We start from the raw sequence: 26,422 nt of genomic DNA, 5'->3' as shown, positions 1-26,422 counted from the left end.
CAAGGAGAATGGGCACTAAATCGGTCCGTTCTTAAAAAAATAACACAATGTTGGGGGAAACCGGTGATAGACCTCTTTGCCAACAAGTACAACAGGCAAACAGAGAGGTTTTGCTCACTAAACCCGAGGGAAAAACCATAGGCAGTAGACTCATTACAGATTCCGTGGGACTTCAGGCTAGCCAATGCGTTCCCCCCAGTGGCCCTGATCCCAACAGTTGTCAAGAAGATCAGGAAAGATCAAGCCAGGGTGATTTTAATAGCTCCATTTTGGCCAAAAAGGCCCTGGTTCGCTCTGCTACAAATGATGTCCCTCTCCGATCCATGGGTTCTGCCAGAAATCCCGGACCTACTAGCTCAAGGTCCAATATTACACGCTCAGGTCAAAGGATTCCATCTGACGGCGTGGAATTTGAAAGGTCGCTTTTAATAGATAGAGGTTTCTCTCCCGGGTTGGTGGCCACCCTGCTAAAGAGTAGGAAACTGGTGATAACCAATATCTATGGCAGAACATGGAATAAATTCCTGCAGTTCCTAGGTAAGCCGTTAGAACAAGAACCCCCGATTAGTGCCATCTTGGAGTTTTTACAATTAGGGTTGCAGCTAGGGTTAGCGGTAAACACTCTTAAAGTTCAGGTATCTGCACTAGGAGCGCTCTATAACTGCAACTTGGCAGAAAATAGATGGGTATCCTGATTTATCAAATCCTGCCATAGGTCTAGGCCTATTCCAATACCTAGAATGGCCCCGTGGGATTTAAACCTGGTACTAGAGGCCCTTACAAAAGAACCATACGAGCCTTTACATCAGCGACCCATAAAATATCTGACCCTAAAAACGATCTTTTTAGTGGCCCTTACATCGGCCCGTAGAGTAAGCGACTTACAGGCTCTCTCAGTAAATCCACCCTATACACAAGTTTTTCAGGACAGGGTGATATTAAGAACAGACCCCGCTTATCTGCCTAAGGTAGCATTAGATTTCCATCGAGGTCAGGAGATTATCCTCCCATCCTTCTGTGATAATCCAAAGAATTCAGGGGAGGAAAAATTCCATAGATTGGATGTTAAGAGAGCCCTGCTAGAATACATATCTGTCACTAGCCACTGGAGGAGGTCCCAGTCCCTGTTCATGGCCTTTCAGGGTGCCAGGAAAGGCTATGGGGTTTCAAAAGGGACTATTGCCAGATGGATTAGGGAGGCCATTAGTGTAGCCTACTCAGCTAGTGGTGTTCCGATTCCTGACGGCATCAAGCTCATTCCACCACAGCCGTGGCGACCTCCTGGGCTGAAAAGGCAGAGGTATCGATTGAACAAATTTGTAAGGCCGCTACCTGGTCCTCACCTTCAACCTTCTTTAAACACTATAGATTAAACCTATCCTCCTCTGCTGACTTAACCTTTGGAAGAAGGGTACTGCAAGCGGTGGTCCCTCCCTAAGGTGTTTCGAAGTCTCCAAAAATCTCTCAGGTGTGCTGTCATGGGTGAAGGGAAAACCACCATGGTTACTTACCGGTAGCCGGTTTTTCCGGAACCCATGACAGCACCCGTATATTCCCCCCCTTTTCACCGTATGGGTGTGCACATTTAGTAGGGTGCATTTGTGTGATGTGGTGTTGGATTAACATGTAACTATCCGGGAAGCCCTCTCAATGCTCTGTAACCAACTGAAGCGGGGGAGAGGTGCCGCCCCTTATATCTCAGTAGGTTCCTGTCCTGGCAGGGCGGATCCCTCTCTCAGGTGTGCTGTCATGGGTTCCGGAAAAAACGGCTACCGGTAAGTAACCATGGTGGTATTCGACCCATTACCTGCCTGACTCATACAGCTCGCTCATTCAAGATCACCAGAGCTTGTGACACAGAAAAATGTAAAGGTTGGCATCTCTGTAAAAACACCTATGTTACCTCTGACTTGGAATCTTCCAGAAACCATATAATCTTCACTGTTCAGAGAAACCTACTCTGTGGAAATCCAATGTCTCATCAACAAAACTCCAATACCAGTGAGCAGTACATTGAGAAAACTCGACCCATTCATCGACAACAATGGCCTGCTGAGAGTAGGAGGCAGACTCAAAGAAGCTAAAATGGAGTTTGAGGAGAAAAGCCCTCTTATCATTCCCGGAAAATGTCATGTTGCCTACTTAATCATACAACACTACCACAATCTGGTCAAATACCAAGGAAGACTATTTACAGGAGGAGCCATCAGAACTGCTGGCCTGTGGATTGTCAGTGCAAAGAAACTCATCAGTAGTGTAATCTACAAATGCATTACCTGCCATAAGCTTCGTGGTTTGACTCAGACCCAAATGATGGCTGACCTACCAGCAAATAGACTCAGCCCAGACCCTCCGTTTACCAGCTTTGGTCTCGATGTGTTTGGGACTTGGTCAGTTGCTACACGTCACACGAGAGGCAGACAAGCTAATAGTAAACATTGGGCCGTCATGTTTACCTGTCTGTCAATCAGAGTCATCCACATAGAGCTCATTGAGTCACTTGACACTTCAAGCTTCATCAATGCTTTGAGACGTTTTATTGCCATCCGTGGTCCTATCAAAGATATACGTTCAGACAGAGGTCCCAACTTCATTGGTGCATCAAAAGAATTGGGAATACCTTCAAATCTAGACTACAAGACTCTAGAGAGGTTCCTAAGTGACCAAAATTGCACATGGTCATTCAACCCACCTCACTACTCACACATGGGTGGATCTTGGTAATGAATGATTGGTCTAGTACGGAGAATTCTTGACTCCACTCTTCTTCAGGAAGGAGCAGCGAAACTTACCCATGAAAGCCTAACCACCTTCATGGCAGAACCCGCAGCTATAATCAATGTAAGGCCCTTGGTTCCAGTCCCTAATGACCCCAATGAGCCCTTGTTATTGACTCCAGCTACTCTCCTCACCCAGAAAACAGGACTATCAAGTGCCCCTCCAGGAGGATTTGATGCTAAGGACCTCTCCAAGTGCCAATGGAGACAGGTACAAAGACTTGCAAACACATTCTGGGACAGGTGGCGCAAACAATATTTGTCTACCCTGCAGCCACGGACGAAGTGGCAATCTACCAGGCCTAATCTGAGAATAGGTGACCTCGTCCTTGTGAAAGACTGTCAAGCCCATCGGAACTAGTGGCCACTTTGTCTAGTGACCGCAATATTCCCGAGTAAGGATGGCAACGTCCGCAAAGTCGAACTGAGGATGGCCAAAGGGAATGAACTTAAGACATTCTTCAGACGAGTAACTGAGCTGGTCCTATTGTTGTCTTCAGAGAAAAAGAATAGTGACATCCGTTTGATGCCAGACGGGGAGTGTTCTGTCTCCGACATTTAATTCATAATCCCTGATTATCTGCTTGTTAATGTTTACAGTGTTTTCTGGCTCCATCTAGTGACCAAAGTCATAACCCCAGTGTTATTGTGTGTTTTACTTTCACTTTGCTATTTCCCTCCGTTTGCAGTGCATTCTGGTAAGGGTGCAATGCATCCTGGTAGCCTTTTGCAAAGGATTATGGTTAGTTCAGCCCCCATTTTCCTTCCAGTCCACCATTTTCCTTCTGCCTGCATTCAGGAAGCATCTCATTTCTCTTCTCCCCTTGTGACAGCATCGCTGGTATGTACTTATGTTTCCTGTATCCAATTCCTGTCTAATATTAGCCTGCTTAGTTAGTTATCCCCTGGTTAGCTATTAGTGCAGATGATGTATTATGTATATATGAATCCCTGATGAACACAGTATTGATTGTATGCATATATGTTTTTGTTTGTAGTTTCACCATGCCAATATACCATCACGTTAAATAAAGCACAAATTCAACCTACAGTCTCCTTATTGGACCCTGGTATAGCGGTTTAGCTGCCTGTATAAGCTACATGAATTCTGCTTCATTTAGTGAGGACTAGTGTTGAGCATTCCGATACCGCAAATATCGGGTATCGGCCGATATTCGTGGTATCGGAATTCCGATACCGAGTACCGATATTTTTACAATATCGAATACCGGAATCGGAAGTTCCCATAATGCTATCAGCCAGTTGTGTTAGCCATATTAACTAATGGCATGGCTGTGATTGGCTGCTAAAATGATGTCATCATGATGCACGGTCTGTGCGGGCCTGCCGGGGGTCTGTGCGGGCCTGCCGTGGGTCTGTACGGGCCTGCCGGGGGTCTATACGGGCCTGCCGGGGGTCTGTATGGGCCTGCCGGGGGTCTGTGTGGGCATGCCGGGGGTCTGTGCGGGCTGCCGGGGGTCTGTGCGGGCTGCCGGGGGTCTGTGCGGGCCTGCTGGGGGTCTGTACAGGCCTGCCGGGGGTCTGTGCGGGCTGCCGGGGGTCTGTGCGGGCTGCCGGGGGTCTGTACGGGCCTGCCTGGGGTCTGTGTGGGGCTGTCGGGGGTCTGTACGGGCCTGCCGGGGGTCTGTGCAGGCCTGCTGGGGGTCTGCCGGGGGTTGTGTGTGTGTGCAGGCATCGTCCGATGGGACTACAAGTCCCATCGGGCTATGCCTGCTACAATAACAGTGATTGACACATTAGCCAATGATGGGACAGTAGTAGTCCCATCATCCGGGTAATGTGTTGAATGTAAAAAAACAACAAAAAACCATACATACTACATACATACATGCTGCATACATACTACATATATACTACATTCATACAACATACATACATACTACATACATACTTCATATATACTACATTAATACAACATACATACATACTACATACATACTACATATATACTACAGTCATACAGCATACATACATACAACATACTACATACATACTACATTCATACAGCATACATACATACTACATATATACTACATTCATACAACATACATACATAAATACTACATACTACATATATACTAAATTCATACAGCATACATACATATTACATAATACATACATACTACATATATACTACATTCATACAACATACATACACATATATGCTAAATTCATACAACATGCATACTACATAATACATACATACTGCATATATACTACATTCATACAACATAAATACATACTACATACATACTACATATATACAAAATTCATACAGCATACATACTACATAATACATACATACTACATATATACTACATTCATACAACATACATACTACATACTACATACATACTACATATATACTACATTCATCCAACATACATACATACTACATATATACTACATTCATCCAACATACATACATACTACATATATACTACATTCATACAACATACATACTACATACTTACTACATACATGCAACATACATACATACTACATACATACAACATATATACAACATGCTACATACATACATACAACATACATACAACATACATACTACATATAATACATTCATACATTCATACAATACATACATATAGACATAATGATGTCATCATGATGCACGGTCTGTGCGGGCCTGCCGGGGGTCTGTGCGGGCCTGCCGTGGGTCTGTACGGGCCTGCCGGGGGTCTATACGGGCCTGCCGGGGGTCTGTACGGGCCTGCCGGGGGTCTGTGTGGGCATGCCGGGGGTCTGTGCGGGCTGCCGGGGGTCTGTGCGGGCTGCCGGGGGTCTGTGCGGGCCTGCTGGGGGTCTGTACAGGCCTGCCGGGGGTCTGTGCGGGCTGCCGGGGGTCTGTGCGGGCTGCCGGGGGTCTGTACGGGCCTGCCTGGGGTCTGTGTGGGGCTGCCGGGGGTCTGTACGGGCCTGCCGGGGGTCTGTGCAGGCCTGCTGGGGGTCTGCCGGGGGTTGTGTGTGTGTGCAGGCATCGTCCGATGGGACTACAAGTCCCATCGGGCTATGCCTGCTACAATAACAGTGATTGACACATTAGCCAATGATGGGACAGTAGTAATCCCATCATCCGGGTAATGTGTTGAATGTAAAAAAACAACAAAAAACCATACATACTACATACATACATGCTGCATACATACTACATATATACTACATTCATACAACATACGTACATACTACATACATACTTCATATATACTACATTAATACAACATACATACATACTACATACATACTACATATATACTACAGTCATACAGCATACATACATACTACATACTACATACATACTACATTCATACAGCATACATACATACTACATATATACTACATTCATACAACATACATACATAAATACTACATACTACATATATACTACATATATACTAAATTCATACAGCATACATACATATTACATAATACATACATACTACATATATACTACATTCATACAACATACATACACATATATGCTAAATTCATACAACATGCATACTACATAATACATACATACTGCATATATACTACATTCATACAACATAAATACATACTACATACATACTACATATATACAAAATTCATACAGCATACATACTACATAATACATACATACTACATATATACTACATTCATACAACATACATACTACATACTACATACATACTACATATATACTACATTCATCCAACATACATACATACTACATATATACTACATTCATCCAACATACATACATTCTACATATATACTACATTCATACAACATACATACATACATACTACATACTTACTACATACATGCAACATACATACATACTACATACATACAACATATATACAACATGCTACATACATACATACAACATACATACAACATACATACTACATATAATACATTCATACATTCATACAATACATACATATAGACATACAGTACATATAACATAGAGTACATACTCACCATCACTTGTCACTTTTGATCCCGAAGCCAGTGTCATCTCACTGTAAAAAATATTAAAATAACAAACAAGCACTATACTCCCTGATCTGCAGAAATCCACGAGTGTCCCACGACGATCTCCTGCAGTGCATCACTGAGAGGTTACTATAGTTCACTGGTCTCACTTTATGGCAAAAGCTGCGTGGGAACTTTCTCACACAGCAATGCCAAAAGTGAGACTAGGGACTATTTTTTTTACAGTGGCAGAGGAATACAGTGCGGAAGGATACCTACCTCCCGTCATTGTATTCCTGGGGCCCCTAGAGAGCGGTCGCATCAGCTGATGCTGCTGTTCTCCACGGGAGATCGTCATGGGACACTCGTAGATTTCTGTGGATCAGGGAGTATATCAGTTGTTTGTTATTTTTATATTTTTTCAGATGACACTGGCTTCGGGGAGCAAAGTGACAAGAGATGGTGAGTATGTACTCTATGTTATATGTACTGTATGTCTATATGTATGTATTGTATGAATGTATTGTATGTAGTATGTATGTAGTATGTATGTTGTATGTCTGTAGTATGTATGTAGTATGTACTATGTTTGTATGTATCTTGTATGAATGTCGTATATATGTAGTATGTATGTATGTATGTTGTATGAATGTAGTATATATGTAGTATGTATGTATGTTGTATGAATGTAGTATATATGTAGTATGTATGTAGTATGTATGTATGTTGTATATATGTAGTATGTATGTATGTTGTATGAATGTAGTATATATGAAGTATGCATGTATGTTGTATGAATGTAGTATATATGTAGTATGTATGTTTTATGTATGTATGTATGTATGTTGTATGAATGTAGTATATATGTAGTATGTATGTTGTATATATGCAGTATGCATGTAGTATGTATGTATATTGTATGAATGTAGTATATATGTAGTATGTGTGTATTATGTAGTATGTATGTATGTTGTATGAATGCAGTATATATGTAGCATGTATGTAGTATGTAGTATGTGTGTATGTTGTATGAATGTAGTATATATGTAGTATGTATGTAGTATGTAGTATGTATGTATGTTGCATGAATGTAGTATGTATGTATGTATGTTTTAGGAATGTAGTATATATGTAGTATGCATGTATGTTGTATGAATGTAGTATATATGTAGTATGTATGTTTTATGTATGTATGTATGTATGTTGTATGAATGTAGTATATATGTAGTATGTATGTTGTATATATGCAGTATGCATGTAGTATGTATGTATATTGTATGAATGTAGTATATATGTAGTATGTGTGTATTATGTAGTATGTATGTATGTTGTATGAATGTAGTATATATGTAGTATGTATGTAGTATGTATGTATGTATGTTGTATGAATGTAGTATATATGTAGCATGTATGTAGTATGTAGTATGTATGTATGTTGTATGAATGTAGTATATATGTAGTATGTAGTATGTATGTAGTATGTAGTATGTATGTATGTTGCATGAATGTAGTATGTATGTATGTATGTTTTAGGAATATAGTATATATGTAGTATGTATGCATGTAGTATGTATGTTTTTTTTTTACATTCAACACATTAGCCACATGATGGGACTACTACTATCCCATCATTGGCTAATGTGTCAATCACTGTCACTGTAGCAGGCATAGTCCGATGGGACTTGTAGTCCCATCGGACAATGCCTGCACACACACACAACCCCTGGCAGGCCTGCACAGACCCCCGGCAGCCCGCACAGGCCCTCGGCAGGCCCGCACAGACCCCCGGCAGGCCCGCACAGACCCACGGCAGGCCCGCACACACCCCCGGCAGCCCGCACACACCCCCGGCAGGCCCGCACAGACCCCTGGCAGGCCCGCACAGACCCCCGGCAGCCCGCACAGGCCCTCGGCAGGCCCGCACAGACCCCCGGCAGGCCCGCACAGACCCACGGCAGGCCCGCACACACCCCCGGCAGCCCGCACAGACCCCCGGCAGGCCCGCACAGACCCCCGGCAGGCCGCACAGACCCCCAGCAGGCCCGCAAAGACCCCCGGCAGGCCCGCACAGACCCCTGGCCGGCCCGCACAGACCCCCGGCAGCCCTGCACAGACCCCCGGCAGGCCTGCACAGATCCCCGGCAGGCCCGCACAGACCCCCGAGAGGCCCGTACAGACCCCGCCCACACACAGACATGCACAGTGTCCGCCCACGCACCGCTCACACTCTTCCCCCTCTCGAACTGGATGTGCAAGTAAAGAAAGGGTTTATTTTCATTCCGATATTTGTGCTCCATTGACTGGCATGGGTTTCCGGTATCGGAATCGGCGATACCCAAAAAGTATCGGGTATCGGTCCGATCCAATCCGATCCAATACTTCACGATATCGGATGGTATCGCTGAACACTAGTGGTGACAGAAGACACCCGAAAAACCGACTCAACGTATTAAATCAAATGAGAGGGTCAATAGAGTATATTAAACAATAAAAATATTTTATTAACATATATACAAATATTAAAAAAGGAATAATTAAACAAAGTACACTACCAAAGCAGGACAATTCATGGGTTAATGAAATTAGAGGTATAGCCTTAATGTAACACAGTGGTGAGCCAGTAAGGCGCACACAATTAATTACACATATATAAGCAATAAAAATAAAACAATCATGTTCATCAAGGGTTAATACCCTATGCACGCAAACTGACACTGTAGAAGCAAAAAGTGCTAGCACAAAGGATTATAAGTGCTATTGGTGCAATTCATAAGGAGTTAATACCCATATAAAAGCAACAGTTTAAGATTATATATATATATATTATTGCCCATGTATAAATAGTGGTAAAATACATAAAGGGTTAATGCCCATATAGAACAAGCAGCAGCTAAAGGGCAAAAGGTGCTGTAATTAGTATATTAAACAGAGTCTTGTTGTAAACTCACAACCTCCATAGCAGCATGTGACATTCTCTAGTGAGGTGGAAAGTGAGACAAGTACAATAAAAGAATGGGATTCTAGTGCCTGCTGTGAAATGGAAGAATGATATCAAGAGTAATTAGGCTAATACCTACATGATCAATGAATGAGTAGAACCCGACCTGCCGCCCCTACACACGCTTGGCTCGTCTTGGTCAGGAGGTTTTTATAAAAATGAAAATTTGCATCACTTGGCCTTTCCTAATGATGAGAGTGAACAGGTCATAACCCTAAGAGGCTAATTAAAGGATGAATCATTGGTCAAAGGTTGTCCAAACTTTTGCATTGTCCCATTTTTCTTTTTTTAATTTTTAAAATTTAAAAAATGACTATATATATTTTTTTGTCTAAAATACAAAGGAAATGTGTCATCTTTAGCTTTAGGCCTTTTAAGATCATTCATCTTCAATTTGCGTAACTGTTCACATTAACAGTAGTTTTGACCAGGGGGGCCCAAACTTTCACATGCCACTGTATTACTTTAACATCTATAGAAAATCACTAAAAAGTCTGCATACAAAGAAAGTTATTTTTGGTGTTTTGTTGATTGAACTTGTAAGGGGGTGAGGTATAATGTCTTCCATGCTTCCCTTCCCTCTGATTGTCTTCTGGTTCTTAATATTTACAAATGTGTTTTATGATAATTGCCTGCGGTTACTGCTACATGTATAACTATGTATTACCGCTCATCGTTTATGGTATTGCCACATGAATGAATTTTATAGGAAACTGTAATATATTGCTTTGTATACCTGTACTATAGTATTGCCTATATATTATGTGTCCTTTGTAAATGTACAGTTAGGGAAAATTAGTGCATCCTTTGTTGGGACATTAGAGGAGGGCACTCTTAGTACATACAGTAGTTTCACCATAGACTGGGTAGATGTAGTTATGATGTGGGCCACTAGATGGGGGTATACTAGTGGGGCCTGATAGGATGTTCATAGAGGATTAATTGTAGGAGGGGCTGCTGGGAGTTAAGGTTAATGGTGAAGAGTAGTTTAGTCAGACGGGACCAGGGCGCCCAAGTGTCCACATGGGCTATAGGCCTGGACAGCTCGGCAGTCACGTAATGTTAAGTCGTAATAGCCCACGTTAACCACGGCCACTGTGGGTCTTAGCAGTGGGTCAGTACAGGAAAAGGAAGATGTGGCATGAATGCCTGGGCCAATGCTTTTAGGGCAGAAGTTGGCTGGACTAAGGAAATGAAGGGAGTTGGAGCTTTGATGAGATCGGAACAGATGGCCAGTATGCTTCACCATGGGCCACTAAACATAGTGACTGATGAATTCATGTCTGGGGTGAAACAGGCTGAAGGAAATGTCATTAGAGCGAGGTCAGGCCAGGAAGGAACTGGGAAGCAGTCGGAGACGGTTCGGTCCAGGCATGTACTGCACAGAAGTGACAACAAGCAAGGGAAAGATGAGGAAGCAAGTATATGTGATGATGTACCAACTGTGGATGTAACATGCGAAATCCTAAGTAAAGAAAGTATTAAAGTTGTCTCGGACTATGTCTCCATTGATGTTAGTCGCCTGGAAGAGGGACCGTTATGGCCTGGGAAGTGCCCGGGTGAAGCTGAATCTGGAGATGCAGGTATGCTGAGGAGAAGAGTATTGTTTCATGTAGGGGAAGGACTGGACACAGCAGCTACAGTAGTTTAGTTCACGACTACAGTCCAGTCCCTCCCTTACAAGCTTTTTCCCTAGGTTTTTCTAGAGTAGAGCTCCTCAAATTTTTCTACTGTAGTCTCTTCAGAAAGATGAAAATAATGTCCAGACCTTACCAGACATGATGTTTAGGTCTCATCATCTGTAGTAAAAGTCCATGCTAAAATTATAAATATTTGTAATTTTTTTCTTTTTTTTGTCTCCTTAACCCACTCTAACATTACAAGGACAGAATGAGTCAATTATGTTTTTAGTTAGAGAATGGATGCAATCATAGAAAGATTTGTGCAGCACATGGGTGCCGATTCATCAAAATGTTTTTAAAATACTTTGATAAGTTGCAAAGTTTTTGTGCAACTTGAGGTTGCACAAAAATGTTGTGACTTTTGACATTTTCACACCAGTTTCACCCAGCTCCACCAAACTGGGGAGTATCTTGGGCAGAATAGGGACGTAATGACACAGCTCGTTTATTTCATAAAGAGCTATGGCATACATTGTGACAGAAATCTTCAGTACCAAACTGGAATTTGATTTGTGACGAGGCACACACCATTTTTTAAATATGCTGGACGGATTCAGTTAGAGAGGAGTGTGCCTCATAATGATTCCGGAGCATCTGACTCCAACATACCCCTCATCAAGACCAGTTTTGTTGCTAACGGTCTTGATGAATCGAGGTAATGGTCGCTTATGTGAAACTTTCCTCCTCCACTACGCTTCACCGAAAACTAGCTGCTGTGCCAGAAAAATGCCAGACAGAAATACACATTCAAAATGTTGCAAAATATATAGATCCACTTAACACAGAAAAAAAAGTGAAAAACACTTTAAGCAGAAGTTTAAGCAGTTTTTTACATGCAATTAAAGTGTGTATGGTGTAAATGGCTGATATTTGTGGACACAAATAGAAGAATTTCTTGCAATGTATCTTACACATGTACTGGTAAGTAAATGGTCATACCTTGGCAAGCTTGATCATTACATTTCAGAAGCTGGGTGGAGTCCCCAGGGCATGTGCGAACACTGTTAGATTCCACGGGATGCTTACACAAGCGAGTCCGAATCTGTTGGCCACCACCACATGTAGAAGAGCATTTACTCCAGGCCTCCCATGGACCCCAATTACCGTCAACTATAAGCCAAATTAGAATGTACAGCATTCAGAGTTCTCTACATACTTTGCTAATATAAATGCAGAACAATGAATTTCAGTAGAGTATGGCTAGTTTCACATTAGCGTTTTTTAGCGCTGCACTTTGTGCGCAATAGAATCACATACAAAAAATGCATCATGCGTTTTGTATGTGTTTGCTTTTTTTATGCGCATGCGTTTTAACCAGTTTCTAGCCATGTTAACTCTTAACACGCATGCGATTTTAAACGCAGGCGTGCGCATGTCCATGCGCAGCCTGTGTTCCCATAGACTGTAATGTGATTTTTTTTGCGCATTCCATGTACAAGCGTGTGCATGCGTTTTTTTGAGACAGGTCGGACGGACCAAAAATGCAACAGGTTGCGTCCGGCGCGCCTAGGCGCACACTGCAAAAAAACCGCATGCTCACGAAAACGCATACGAATGCGTGCATACGCTAGACCATGCGCACCCATGTTAAAGATAGGGGCGAAGGACGCATGCCCATGGACACGCATGAAGCGCAGCGCTAAAAAACGCTAGTGTGAAACCAGCCTAAGACAACATTTCAGGAAGCTTTAGGCATTTAAAGGAGTTATCAAATACTTTATTACTGATGACCTTTCCTTAGAATAGGTCATCAATTTCAGTTCCCCAGCACCCAAGATCCCCACCAACCAGGCATTATCAGCTACAGTAGTGGCCAGATGTAATAGTGTAAGCTAAGGGTTTTACCTCTATTTACCGCATATACTCTCCAAAATTGTTAGCTTTTGCTGCTCCTCCTTGGCATTTATTACTAACTAGTATACCCAAGGCTTTCTACTGCCCACTTGTATTCCAGACAATGAATATGCAGCCATTATATTACTGTGGCCTAGATACATTCTTTTCCATTCTGTACTTGCCATGGGCGTCTGGACACCTTGTACCAAATGTGCGGCATAAATGTGTTTATTAAAGCCTCTTATAGTTTCAAGTAGTCACAAAAATGGAAAAACCAGTGAACATCCAAGTAAAGAGCTACTCCCGGGTGGATATATTGCTTTATATTTGTGATTTGTGCAGCAAACGTGCCGTGCCACTATTGGGATTAAAGCTTTTATTCTAGTGTGATCACAATAATCACCGTGCTAATGTCTAAGCCCATTTCCAAATTTCCATATTTCTTACAAATATTGTAAATAATAAAAAAATATACAACAATTGAGGAAGGTCACAGCGCTGAGGTTTACCATAGACAAAGCAATATGGAAAATCATGGCTCATCATCATACTAAAATATCTGAATTTTGGGCAGTTTATGTTATGCCTAGTACAAGCACAATATGGTGCATACATTTCTATCTGTGAGCTCTCTTACTGGACGTTCGCTCTTAGTGAAGGCTAGAGTAGAGCGACTTTTGTTTTTTTAGGGTCGCGTTTCGTTTCGTGAAACCCGACTTTTCCAAAAGTCGGGTCGAGCAAGATCGTCCGATTATAGGGAAAAGTCGGGGTCGTCCCGAAACACGAAACCCAATGTAAGTCAATGGGGAATAAAAGTCGGCAGTGAGAGGAGGACAGGAAACACACCTACAGTGCCCATTTGAATGCCAAAAGCATCAATTCTTCTTTCTTAAGCTTGTCAACCTTAATTAACTTCATAATACAAGTTACGCACTGAAAAATGGGGGTTATTTGGCTACAAACTGTGGGGGGGGAGGGCTGGCTCCAGGTTTTCATGTGCTCTGGGCGAAAGAGCGCCCCTTTAACACATACCACAACTCATCATGCTCCGATACGGCAGAGAAATAGCGGTATAGTACAATGAAAAATACCTCACTTTTTACATCTCATGACGAGGCCCATCTATTTCTCCATACAGAATCATTGGTCCCATATAATGTTTGAAACAGTATATGATGAGCTCCACATAATGCTACAGTATATGTTGGTCCCCATGGATGAAGCTCCACTGTCTTATGGGCCCAAATAATGCTCCAAACATAATGGGCCCCATTTCTAATGCTCTAGTGTATAATGGGCCCTGTAAATGCTGCTCCAGTGTCTGATGTCCACCTTTGGAATGTTCCAGTGTATGGTGGGTCCCATCTATCATTCTCCAGAGTATAGTGCTCCCCAAAAATTGCTGTCCCAACATTGAAAACAATCAAATAAGTCTCCTCGCTAGGGAATCCCTGTACTTGTCTGGACAGGTGCTGTAGCTTGCTTAACAGCTCGCCAGCCGTTCTCACGCCCAGTATGGATTACACGTGATTGCACAAAGGTGAGAAAGGGTACCGTATCCCCAGATAACATGTATGGATAGCGTACACATTCAAAATATATGTCTCAGGAGGCAGGCTCAGACGGTGTTAGGCCCAGTATGGATTGCACGTGATTGCACAAAGGTTAGAAAGGGTACCGTATCCCTGGATAACATGTATGGATAGCGTACACATTCAAAATATATGTCTCAGGAGGCAGGCTCAGACGGTGTCAGGCACAGTATGGATTTGACGGCCCAGATTACACAGCGGAGGAGCAGGGAGAGGTAAAGATTGCAAATGCTGGGGCCCTGCCCAAGCAAGGGGGGCCCACTCGTGGGCGTCGGTACTGGCACTGGGCCCCTCATAGTACAGCGGTGTGTCTGACGGCGGGTGTGCACCACCACCGTCAGAGACACTTGATTGCACTATGAGGGACCCTGTGCCAGTGCCCGCGCCCAAGAGTCGGCCTACCCACCTGTCCAGGGCAACGGCACTCGCACGGTGTCGTGCGGTAGGTGGTGACCCCGGCCATGGGGGGGAGGCAGCACAGTTAGGGAGTTTTAGAAAGTGGCATATGTTGATGTTGGACATTCAGCTGATGCAAAAGGCGAAATAGGTGAAGTACCAGGAAGAGGTGGACCAAAGCAAGCCATTTTTCTGTCACCCTATGTGTCATCAGGGGAAGGTGGGACAAAATCCTTGGAAACCCATGTGTGGTTCATTTTAATGAAGGTTAGATCATCCACATTTTGGGTTGACAGACGGGTCCTTTTTTCTGTCAGGATTGATCCAGCTGCACTGAAGACTCTTTCCGATAGCACACTTGCAGCTGGGCAAGCGAGCTCCTGTAAGGCATATTGGGCCAATTCAGGCCAGGTGTCCAGTTTAGCGGCCCAATAGTCAAAGGGGAATGACCTGTGTGGGAGAACATCGATATGGGAGGAAAAGTAGTTTGTTACCATAGTTGACAACTGCTGTCTCCTGTCACTTTCCATCGATGCAGTATTACCAGTTGTGTGAGCGGTATTTGAAAAATCAGTCCACAACATTGTCATGAAACCCCTGTCTCCAACGCCACTTCTGCTGTGTGCACCACGAACACCTCTGCCAAGCTGCCCCCGGCCCGTACGGCTCGTGTGAGAACCATTACCGCTGCTGTGTGCTGGGAATGCCTCAAGCAACCGATTTACCAGAGTTGCTTGTTTATTAGCCAATATTAGGTCAAGGTTCTCCTGTGGCATGATGTTTTGTAATTTGCCTTTATAGCGTGGATCCAGGATGCTGGCCAACCAGTAGTCGTCATCGTTCATCATTTTGGCAATGCGGGGGTCCCTTTTTAGGATCCGCAAGGCATAATCTGACATGTGGGCCAATGTTCCCGGTGTCAATGATGCACTGCGAGTGCTGGGTAAAGGAGCACTTTCTGGCAAATCCACATCCCTCCAGTCACGCACAAACCCTGTACCAGACCTTGCCACGCCAACATTTTCACTTGCCCCACGAGATGCATCCTCCTCCCCTAAGTAATCATCCCCATCATCCTCCTCCTCCTCCTCTTCTTCCTCCACCTCGTCCAGGAGAGGTCCCTGAGCAGACAATGGCTGAATGTCATCAAGGATTCCCTCCTCCTCTTCCTCCTCATCAACATTGGCTGCAGACGCCTGCTCCTTAAGGTGTGTCAAAGTTTGCATGAGCAGACGCATAAGTGGGGTGCTCATGCTTAGGATGGCGTTGTCTGCGCTTACCAGCCGTGTGCATTCCTCAAAACACTGAAGGACTTTACAAAGGTCTTTCAGCTTCGACCACTGCACACCTGTCAACTCCATGTCTGCTCTCAAAGTGCCTGGCCGTGTATCCTCCCACAAATGCATTATGGCCTGCCTCTGCTCGCACAGCCGCTCCACCATGTGCAGGGTGGAGTTCCACCTTGTTGCAATGTCGATAATGAGGCGGTGGTTGGGAAGGTGGAGCAATCGCTGCAGCTTCTGCATACGAACGGAGTGTACAGGCGACCGGCGGATGTGCGCGCACAGTCTTCGTACCTTCTGGAGCAGGGCTGTTAACTCCGGATAATTTTTGAGGAAGCACTGCACCACCAGGTTCAAGGTGTGAGCCAAGCAAGGTATGTGGCTGAGTTTTGAAAGGGCTATGGCTGCCACAAAATTACGGCCGTTATCACTAACTACCTTGCCTGCCTCAAGATGTACACTGCCCAGCCATGACTCAGTTTGTCGCTTCAAGTACTCGGCCAGCACCTCGGCGGTGTGTCTGTCGCCCAAACACATCATCTGCAACACAGCCTGCTGACGCTTTCCACTAGCTGCTCGATAGGGGGACACATCGTGTGCAACAGTGGCAGCTGCAGATGGAGTGCTCGTACGACTGCGCTCTGTGGACGAGCTTTCGCTTCTGGAGGAGGTGGAGGAGGAGGATGGTCGAACGCCTACAGCCAACTGTTTCCTATACCGTGGGCTAGGCAGCACTGTCCCACCACCGCTGTCCCCTGTGGACCCTGCATCCACCACATTAACCCAGTGCGCAGTGATGGACACGTAACGGCCCTGGCCATGCCGACTGGACCATTCATCAGTTGTGAGGTGCACCTTTCCGCTCACTGACTGCTTGAGTGCATGGACAATGCGGTCTTTCACATGATGGTGGAGGGCTGGGATGGCTTTGCGAGAGAAGAAGTGGCGACTGGGTAGGTCATAGCGTGGTACTGCATAGGCCATGAGTTCGCGGAAAGCTGTGCTTTCCACCAACCGAAAGGGCATCATCTCAAACGAGATTAGTTTGGCAATGTGAGCGTTCAAACCCAGTGTACGCGGATGAGAGACTGAGTACTTTCTTGACCTACTCATAGTGTCTGGGAGGGTGAGCTGGACTTGAGAGCTGCATATGGTGGAAGTAGCGGTGGACAGGGCGGACTGAGAGAGGGTTGATGATGGTGATGGAGTTGGTGTTCTTTCTGATGGCCTAGAATCAGTATTTCGTTGATATAACAGTGGGATTCCCTGACTGCTGTGGTCTTGCAACGACACCTCAACATTTGCTGCTGTGCTAACCGGTGGGCTTACAGTGGGGGAAACAAAGTAGCGTTGCTGACTACCTTCGTTGTGATCAGTTGCACATGTGGCACTTGAGGTTTGGTGTTGTGTCCACGCTTGCAAGTGCATGCTGGTTAAATGTCTAAGCATGCAACTGGTATTCAAATTTTTCAGATTTTTCCCTCGGCTAAAGGTCTTTGCGCACTTCTTACAGATAACCTTGGCCTGATCATGAGGATTTTGTTCAAAAAAGTGCCACACTGCACTCTTCCTACTTTGGCAGACGCTGTGATCTTTTGACCCTCTGGACAAGCTGTCCAGCAACTCTTTTGATGTTTGGAACCTGTCTTTGGAGTGCTCCGGGCCTGCCAGATAACAGCTGTTGAGATGTCGATGTCTGCTGTGGATGCTCCTCATCTGAGCTATTGGAAGCAGCACCCTCTTCCCCCAATGGATGTCAATCTGGGTCAACAACTGGGTCATCCATCACCTCCTCTTCTATGTCATGTGCACCTTCCTCTGTGTCACCGTGTATGGTGGTATAGTGTGCGGGAAGGGGCACCTGAGTCTCATCAGGGTCAGAATCTGGCTCTGTACACTGCGAGGACAATGTAGTGCTCTGAGTGAATGTACCAGCAGAATCATCCATCAGCGGCTGTGCATCAGTGCACTCCATGTCAGATTCATCTTGGCCTGGGTAATTCACCATTTGACTTGATAATTCAGGCATGGTATGTGAAAACAGCTCCATGGAGTAATCAGTAGTATGGCCTGCGTCATCCTTCAATCTCGGTTGGGGTGAAGGACACAAGGAAAGGTGTGGTTCATGAACATGAGCCTCCAATGACGACTCAGTGCTTTTACTTTTTACAACTGAAGAAGAGGAGGCGATAGAGCTGGAGGCTGAGTCAGCAATGTAAGACAAAACTTTTTCCTGATGCTATGGCTTTAAAAGCGGTTTGCCAACTCCTAGAAAACTAAGCGTTCGAGGCCTTATGTAGCCAGACGATGACGCAGGGTCAGCACCTCCTGCATTCGGTCCTATTTTGCTCTTGCCACTACCATCAGATCCACCACCAACACCATCATTACCAGCTGCCAACCCCCGCCCAATTCCACCAGCCTTCCTCATTTTTGGTAGAAATGTAGACAAAATCCAACAAACTATATAGTAATGTAAAACAAGGTACAAGGTGTCTATAGGACAGGGGAGATTTTGAATTTCTGCACACACTTGTGGACAGTGGACACTTTTGGATTGTGTGAGGCCCACTGATATCTGAGCGCTATGTGACAGGCTCGATGGCACAGCTGTGACAAAAGTGACTAGAGGATAAGGGAGATTGGATTGCTTTTAAAAAAGCAGTTTGCGGAGCAGTGGGTAAACAGCAATGCCAGCCTGTCAGGAAGCCTTAGAAGGCAGCCCAACAACCAACACCACTGATACACCACTATATAGCCTCCCCTTGCACTGCACACACAGTGACTGGTGTGTTGTGCAGGCCAAATTGCTAGCAGCAGAAGCAGTTTTTTTTTCTTCTCAGCAGGACAAAAAAAAAAAATTGGGATTGCTTTTAAAAAAGCAGTTTGCGGAGCAGTGGGTAAACAGCAATGCCAGCCTGTCAGGAAGCCTTAAAAGGCAGCCCAACAACCAACACCACTGATACACCACTATATAGCCTCCCCTTGCACTGCACACACAGTGACTGGTGTGTTGTGCAGGCCAAATCGCTAGCAGCAGAAGCAGTTTTTTTGTCTTCTTCCCTGCCTAATGCTCTCCCTACAGAATCAGCAGCAACCTCTCCCTATACTAAGATCGGCAGAAGTAAGATGGCGGTCGGCGTGCACGCCCTTTTATACCCCCTGTGACGCCCACCAAAGCAAGCCAATCACTTGCATGCCCTTCTGAAAGATGGTGGTGACCCGTGCCTATGTCATCACGTTGCCCACAGTGTCCGTGGATCCTGATTGGCTGAAAAAGAGCGCAAAACAAACTTTTGAAACGCGACTTTGGCGCGTAAGGCGCCGACTTCATCCTAGGGTCGGGTTTCGTTTCATGAAACCCGACTTTGCCAAAAGTCGGCGACTTTTGAATTTTTTCGACCCGTTTCGCTCAACTCTAGTGAAGGCTGCAGCCTATTAGAGACGGTGTTATTTAATGCTGCATTATGGAGCTATGGAGAACAACACTATGTTTTTTCACTTTTTCCCACTATATAAGTGTATTAGGGCTTGGTTTTTGTGACATGAGTAGTAGTTTTGACACCATTCATTTTACCATTCAGTGCATTAGTAAATATGGTAATTGTGCAGTAACAATGACATGCAAGGTCATTTTTTTTTAGGTTGTTATGATCACAATACCAAATGTAAAGGCTATTTTTCTTTTTGCAGCCTAAAGAGGACCTATCACTAGAGTTTACAGATTCTACATGTTGAGGTAGACACACGATGTAATAGTGGCTGCAGAGCAGAATAAAACATTTTTCTTGTTAATTTCGACTCTCTGGTGGAGATATTAGCAATCAATGTATTTGGCATCTCATGAGTTACTTGTTAAATCCAAGTGGGCGTTATCAGGTAACTTTCACTGGGGGCCTGTACTTCTCCCTGTATTAGTTGCTATCTGATAACACCCTTTTGGGCTTAAATGTTAACTTGTTAAGTGCCAAATATTTTGATTGCTAATATCTCCACAATGGAGAGCCAAAATTAAAAACAATCAAATATGTTTTATTCTGCTCAGACACTATTACATTATGTGTCCAGTTTGAAAATTTGGTGAAAGGTCCTCTTTAATGGTTGTCACCTCTTTTGACGCAGCTACAATGCTATAGTGATAAGCGTGGGGACCACTCCCATCAGGAAGCTTTCTTTTTTTATGCCTCCCTGTTTCTATCTGGCTGCACTGGTGTCTTACTTGTAGGTTATATTTTGCATCTCCTTGCTATAACCAATTATTTGGATCTATTTTTTAGTAGTTATTTGTCATCTACATTTATTCTGTTTTTCTTATTTATTATTGTATTTGATTTTCTCTTATTTGCATTTAGTATTTACCATTCAGTCTGCATTTTAGCTAAATATTATCAAGGCATGGGGACATAAATAATCTTATTAATCTTTGTTTGGTGTTGTTTTTTTCTGGATTATTATAGCCATCCTGTGTCTCAATAGCCATAGCCATCCACTGTGTGCTACAGAGACTCGACGTTTTTTAAAAATTTGGACTGAAAACTTCCTTGCTAATGCATTACATCTAGGGTTCTTGTGTTGAAGCAACCTGAGTGGGAAAAATCTGAAGGAGATAAAACACCCAGAGGAACCAATGTCACTGGTGTTTAGGGTCGAGACAAAACAACTTGGCCAGTACAACCCTTACTCACACTACCTGACTCACTCCATGGCATGTATATCCATCATGGAGCAGTAAGGGGTCCACAGTTCTTCAAGTATCTTTTCTAATTTACCATAACTTAGCACATACGATAACTTACCTTCACTTTATGAAATCTGAGCAGCACAATACTCACCGGGACACTTGACTGTGTTACATTTGTGTATCTCTGTGTCAGCTCCAGTGCAGCCTCTTCCACTGTTTGAGGGAGCTGGGTTATCACAAGCTCGATATCTCCTCATCTGTCCACCATTGCAGGTACGACTACATGCGCCCCAAGAGCTCCATGAGCCCCAGTTTCCATGAACTACAATGAAAAGCTAAAGTTTAGTGTATGTATAAAACAGAAATAATGCTGTATTCTAGAACTTAGATGATGGGAGGATAAATGTGAAAAGGAGATAAGCCATGTCCATCACTTATTGTCAATGGTTAATCCAGTGTTATCTTCCATTGTAATCTTGTCTGAGGACATGGTAAAAATTGATGAAACGTGACTTCTACAAATCAGCGTCAGTCTAAGGCTCGCTGGACAGTATGAAAACTGCAAAATGTCAGTTTGTTTCAAATATGCTGCAAATTGACATTATGTTGTAAAACTAAAGAAAAACACCAACAATTTTAGCACCAACGTTGTTTTAAATAATCAGTTATTATGTAAATATATGGTACCTTCTCTCTCCTAATAACATTTTTTTCTAGGGTTCACAAAAATAGTTGAAATATCATTTTTTTGTGTGTGTAAAATTCAGTTTTTCTCACACAAAGAAAATACTTTAGGCATTCACTGGATGAGTAAATGTTTCGCAATGTTTGTAGAGTCAATTAGCTTAAATCAAAGTAAGAAAACAACTGAAAATAGAAGCTTACCTGGACATAAATCGCTGTTACAGAGTTCATTTTCATACTCCATCCCTTCACATTTGTGACCTCCATATTGCGGGGCTGGATTGGAACATTCTCTAAACCTTTGTCGAAGTCCGCCACCACATGATAAACTGCAGGACGTCCAGCTTCCCCAGGCTGACCACTTTCCATCCACTAAACAAGAGAGTATCATACAGTCATTACAAGCATCATTGCTACATGAATAAGTTCTCATTTACAACCCAGAATATGAACGGGTTATTGTCTGTTTCTGTTGTCAATTAATTATTTGACAGTAAATGGAACTGTTAATGTTTCATGACCTTCATACATGGAAACCTGGTCTTCTGTTTGCATATTCCTTTCTTTTTAATTGTATTCTTGTTAGAATAAAATGGTTATTCCACAATTAAATATTACATATTGTTTTCTGTATGTTTAGGCAAAAAAAAAATCAAGTTGGAAAAATGCTCCTTTGTATATGTATGTATATCTTGTGTGATGTTGCTCTTACATATTTGCTACAATGCCTCAATTTTTTTAGATCCTTTTTCAGGATTTCCACCTACTGTGTTCAGAGTCTGATGAGAAGCTGCTGCTTTTACTAGTAGGAATCCTGCAACACTTGTGTACTAGAGGATCCAGATGGTGGTACTAAGTTAGGGAGCATGTGTGAACACGTAAGGTGAAAGTCCTAAGAAGGAACCAAAAATCTGCTGAGGACACCATACCAAGTATGTTACTGCGATATCTAGACAAACCACTTCTCTTATCAAACCCTAAGTATCAATTATGCTGCTATCTGATCTAACAGAGAAACAACATGCAACCTCTTTAGTAAAGTAGTGCTCTATACTTCCCTAGAAAACACTTGGATCTGTAGAGTGAACAGTGTGAACTATTACACAAAAGCCATTAAGTGGAAATGTTCTGCAATTATGCAACAAAATAAAACCAATGACCTCAGCTGAAATATGGACAAAACCCATGTATTCACTATTCCCCCAGCACTGACGGTTTCTAACAGCCATAGACCCGATCTGATGATGCTAGATTGTAATTAATGCAGTGATGTCAAAACACATTGCTGCAGATTTGGGACCTGAACCATCATCTTTTAGCAAGTGGTTAAGGGAAAGGGTTAACAAACATTTGTGACTGTACCTGGACAATGTCTGTCGGAGCATATCTGAGTCTGCACATCTTGACCTTCACAAAGTGATCCATCAAATGATGGAGGAGGATTATTACACACTCTTTCACGTCTGTGAGTTCCTTTCCCACATGTCTTGCTGCACGCTCCCCAAGCTTGCCAAGAACTCCATATACCATTAACTAAAAAAGCAAAGTTATTGACATGTGATCTTCGTATGGAGCATTAGCTGGTCTTAATAGTCATAGTAAAGATTAAAGAAAACTGGAGTCAGACGTGTAAGTATGTTATTTCACTGAATAACTGATCTGGATTTGGTGACATTCAAATTAAGTGGAAATTTTTATATTGTAACAACCAATTGATTATCTAAGAATCTTTTTATATTAAACTAACAATATTGATATGATACAAAGAGGTATTATATATAAAGGGGTTTTTACAAAAAATAATTAATGGATAACTGTATTTTCAATTAAATTTTAAAGCGTAACCGTCATTTTAATTTTTAATTCCATAAATCAATACAACCCCTGGCAAAAATTATGGAATCACCGGCCTTGGAGGATGTTCATTTAGTTGCTTAATTTTGTAGTAAAAAAGCAGATCACAGACATGACACAAAACTAAAGTCATTTCAAATGCCAACTTTCTGGCTTTAAGAAACACTAAGGCTATGTGCCCACGTATGCAGAAAGTTTCTGCTTCAAAACCGGACTCATTCCCAGAAAATGTGCGTTTTATTTCCACACTTTCTTGCGCATTTTCCACACGTTTTTTGCGCAAAAATGAGCGTTTTTGATGTGTTTTTTTCCGCGAGTCTTCTGACTCATAGAAAATAGCTAAAAACGCGGACTTTTCTGCAAAATTAATGAGCATGCTGCGTTTTTTACCGCAAAGCGTTTTTTTCACTGAAAAAAACGCATCAATGTGCACAGAAAGTGCGGAATTCATTTAAAATGAATGGGATGCTTCTTGTATGTGTTTTTGAAGCATTTTGACTGAGACAAACGCTTCAAAAACGTGAAAAAAAACGCTTACGTGGGCACACAGCCTAAAAGAAATCAAGATCAAAAAATGTGGTAGTTAGTAATGGTAACTTTTTAAACCAAGCATAGGGAAAAAAATTATGTAATCATTCAATTCTGAGGAAAAAATTATGGAATCGCCCTGCAACATTTTCATTCCCAAAAGTAACACCTGCATCAAATTAGATCTGCTCGTTAGTCTGCATCTAAAAAGGAGTAAGCACAACTTGGAGAGCTGCTGCACCAAGTGGACTGACATGAATCATGGCTCCAACAGCAATTAGAGAAAGATGGAGCCAGATTGATGAAGAGTACTGTTTGACACTCATTATGTCCATGCCTCAGAGACTGCAAGCTGTTAGAAAAGCCAGAGGTGGTGCAACAAAATACTAGTGATGTGTTGGGAGTGTTTTTTGTTGGTTTGTTTTTCATGATTCCATAATTTTTTCTCAGAATTGAGTGATTCCATAATTTTTTCCCTATGCTTGGTTTAAAAAAGTAACCATTACTGACTACCAGATTTTTTGTTCTTGATTTCTTTTAGTGTTTCTTAAAGCCAGAAAGTTGCCACTTGAAATGACTTTAGTTTTGTGCCATGTCTGATCTGCTTTTTTCTACAAAATTAAGCAACTGAATGAACATCCTCCAAGGCCGGTGATTCCATAATTTTTGCCAGGGGTTGCAGTAAAGGTGAAAATAAGAAACTAGTGAAATGAATAAAGAAAGACTAGCAGTCTTGGAAAGAAAATATAACTTGGCTTTTGTTACAATGTATGGTAAGTAATAGTGCCAAGCAAATACATAACATTTTGGAGAAGCGCTGGGGGATCCTGCACACTGATTTATATTTCATGAGGGTTCTAAATAATATTCCAACCGTAGTTTACAGAAGAGCTAAAATGATTAAAGAAATCATAGCCCCCTCCTACCCAAACCTTAAGAAAATGAAATTTAACAGTGCTATTAAAGGGAATCTGTCCCCACCGCGGTGTTTTTTACCTATTAATATGGGCATACAGGTAAGACAATGGTAAATACTTGTATGCCTCATATCCGCAGTATTCTTGTGGAGAAATCCTCTTTTATGGTGTTATAGTAATGATTTCTTCCAGGTTCAGGGTCTTGCGGTGTCTGGAAGAAAACTCTGCCTCCGTTCTTCATTATTGTACTAGCCCCCTTCCATCAGCGTCACAGTGCCTTGTGATGTGTAGTGGTTGCCCTGGAATCCCACGCCTGTGCCCAGCAATAACCCGATTACACATCACTTTTCTGGCCTTCTATAGGCATTAACTTCTTTGCTCGTCTATTCAGGCGACGGCAAGTCACTGCTACTTGTACTCCAGTAACCACCGGCATGCGTGGTGATAAGGTGCTTTTAACACTTCCCACTTGGTGACTCGCCGGCACATGCGCAGAAGAAGCCAATGCCAATAAAAGGATAGAAAAGTCATGTGTAATCGTGCTATTGCAGGGTGCAGGCGGGGGATTCCACGGCCAGCACTACACATCACAGGGCTAGACAGTTTCTGGCCTCGCTCAATACACTTGCATGGAGAGAGACCGCATCCATCTAATTGGACTTTGCATATCGCATATTTACAGTCACATGACAATTGTTCATGATGCCAGAGAATCCCCACAGTGTGTAGTGCGTGCGATGTGAGAACTCACAAGCCTGCAGTCACAAAGAGCGACTGCAGGCTTGAAGTTTTAGAGCAGGCAACAGCTTTAAATAAACACTGTTAGTCCTGTGGATTCACCTCCACTGTCCACATAGGAGGAGAGGCTCACTTGGATTTGGAAAGGGGGATAGAAATCATTCTCCCCTGGAGTAAGTGTTGTGTGCAAACTCCCCACCACTTAGAAAGTGGACCTAGTTGCTCTGCGGCTGAGGCTCCGTATTTTGCTTTGCAGATGACAGCACGAGAAACACCCAGTGGATGGGGGGCGAACCCGAACACTGACACAGACTTCCTGGTGAAGTCCATGTTTGGGGTCCGTACCCAAACAGTACGTGTTCGATATCGACCCCAAACTTTACTGTTTGGGTTCGCCCATCTCTAGTACTGACATGTGTTGGACTGGAGTAAATTAAACACTGGAGGAAGAGGA

The 26,422-nt window shown here is 43.1% G+C and overlaps 1 protein-coding gene across 1 annotated transcript in view; it reads right to left on the bottom strand.

Annotated features, from left to right (window-relative positions):
- Positions 1-26,422, bottom strand: part of HMCN1 (hemicentin 1) — a 944,468-nt gene that overhangs the window by 156,187 nt on the left and 761,859 nt on the right. The window contains exons 90-93 of the mRNA XM_073582913.1: positions 23,294-23,464; positions 22,133-22,303; positions 21,399-21,569; positions 12,399-12,569 (exon numbers count right to left, since the gene is read on the bottom strand). Of these exons, the coding sequence (XP_073439014.1) occupies positions 12,399-12,569; positions 21,399-21,569; positions 22,133-22,303; positions 23,294-23,464 (684 nt within the window). The remainder of the gene's footprint in view (positions 1-12,398; positions 12,570-21,398; positions 21,570-22,132; positions 22,304-23,293; positions 23,465-26,422) is intronic.

Source organism: Dendrobates tinctorius, unplaced genomic scaffold, assembly GCF_039654945.1.
Source record: "Dendrobates tinctorius isolate UK_male_01 unplaced genomic scaffold, ASM3965494v1 ptg000074l, whole genome shotgun sequence".
Classification (NCBI taxonomy): Eukaryota; Metazoa; Chordata; class Amphibia; order Anura; family Dendrobatidae; genus Dendrobates; species Dendrobates tinctorius.
The sequence above is the reverse complement of the archived record's forward strand: the minus strand, read 5'-3'. Positions and strand labels throughout refer to the sequence as shown.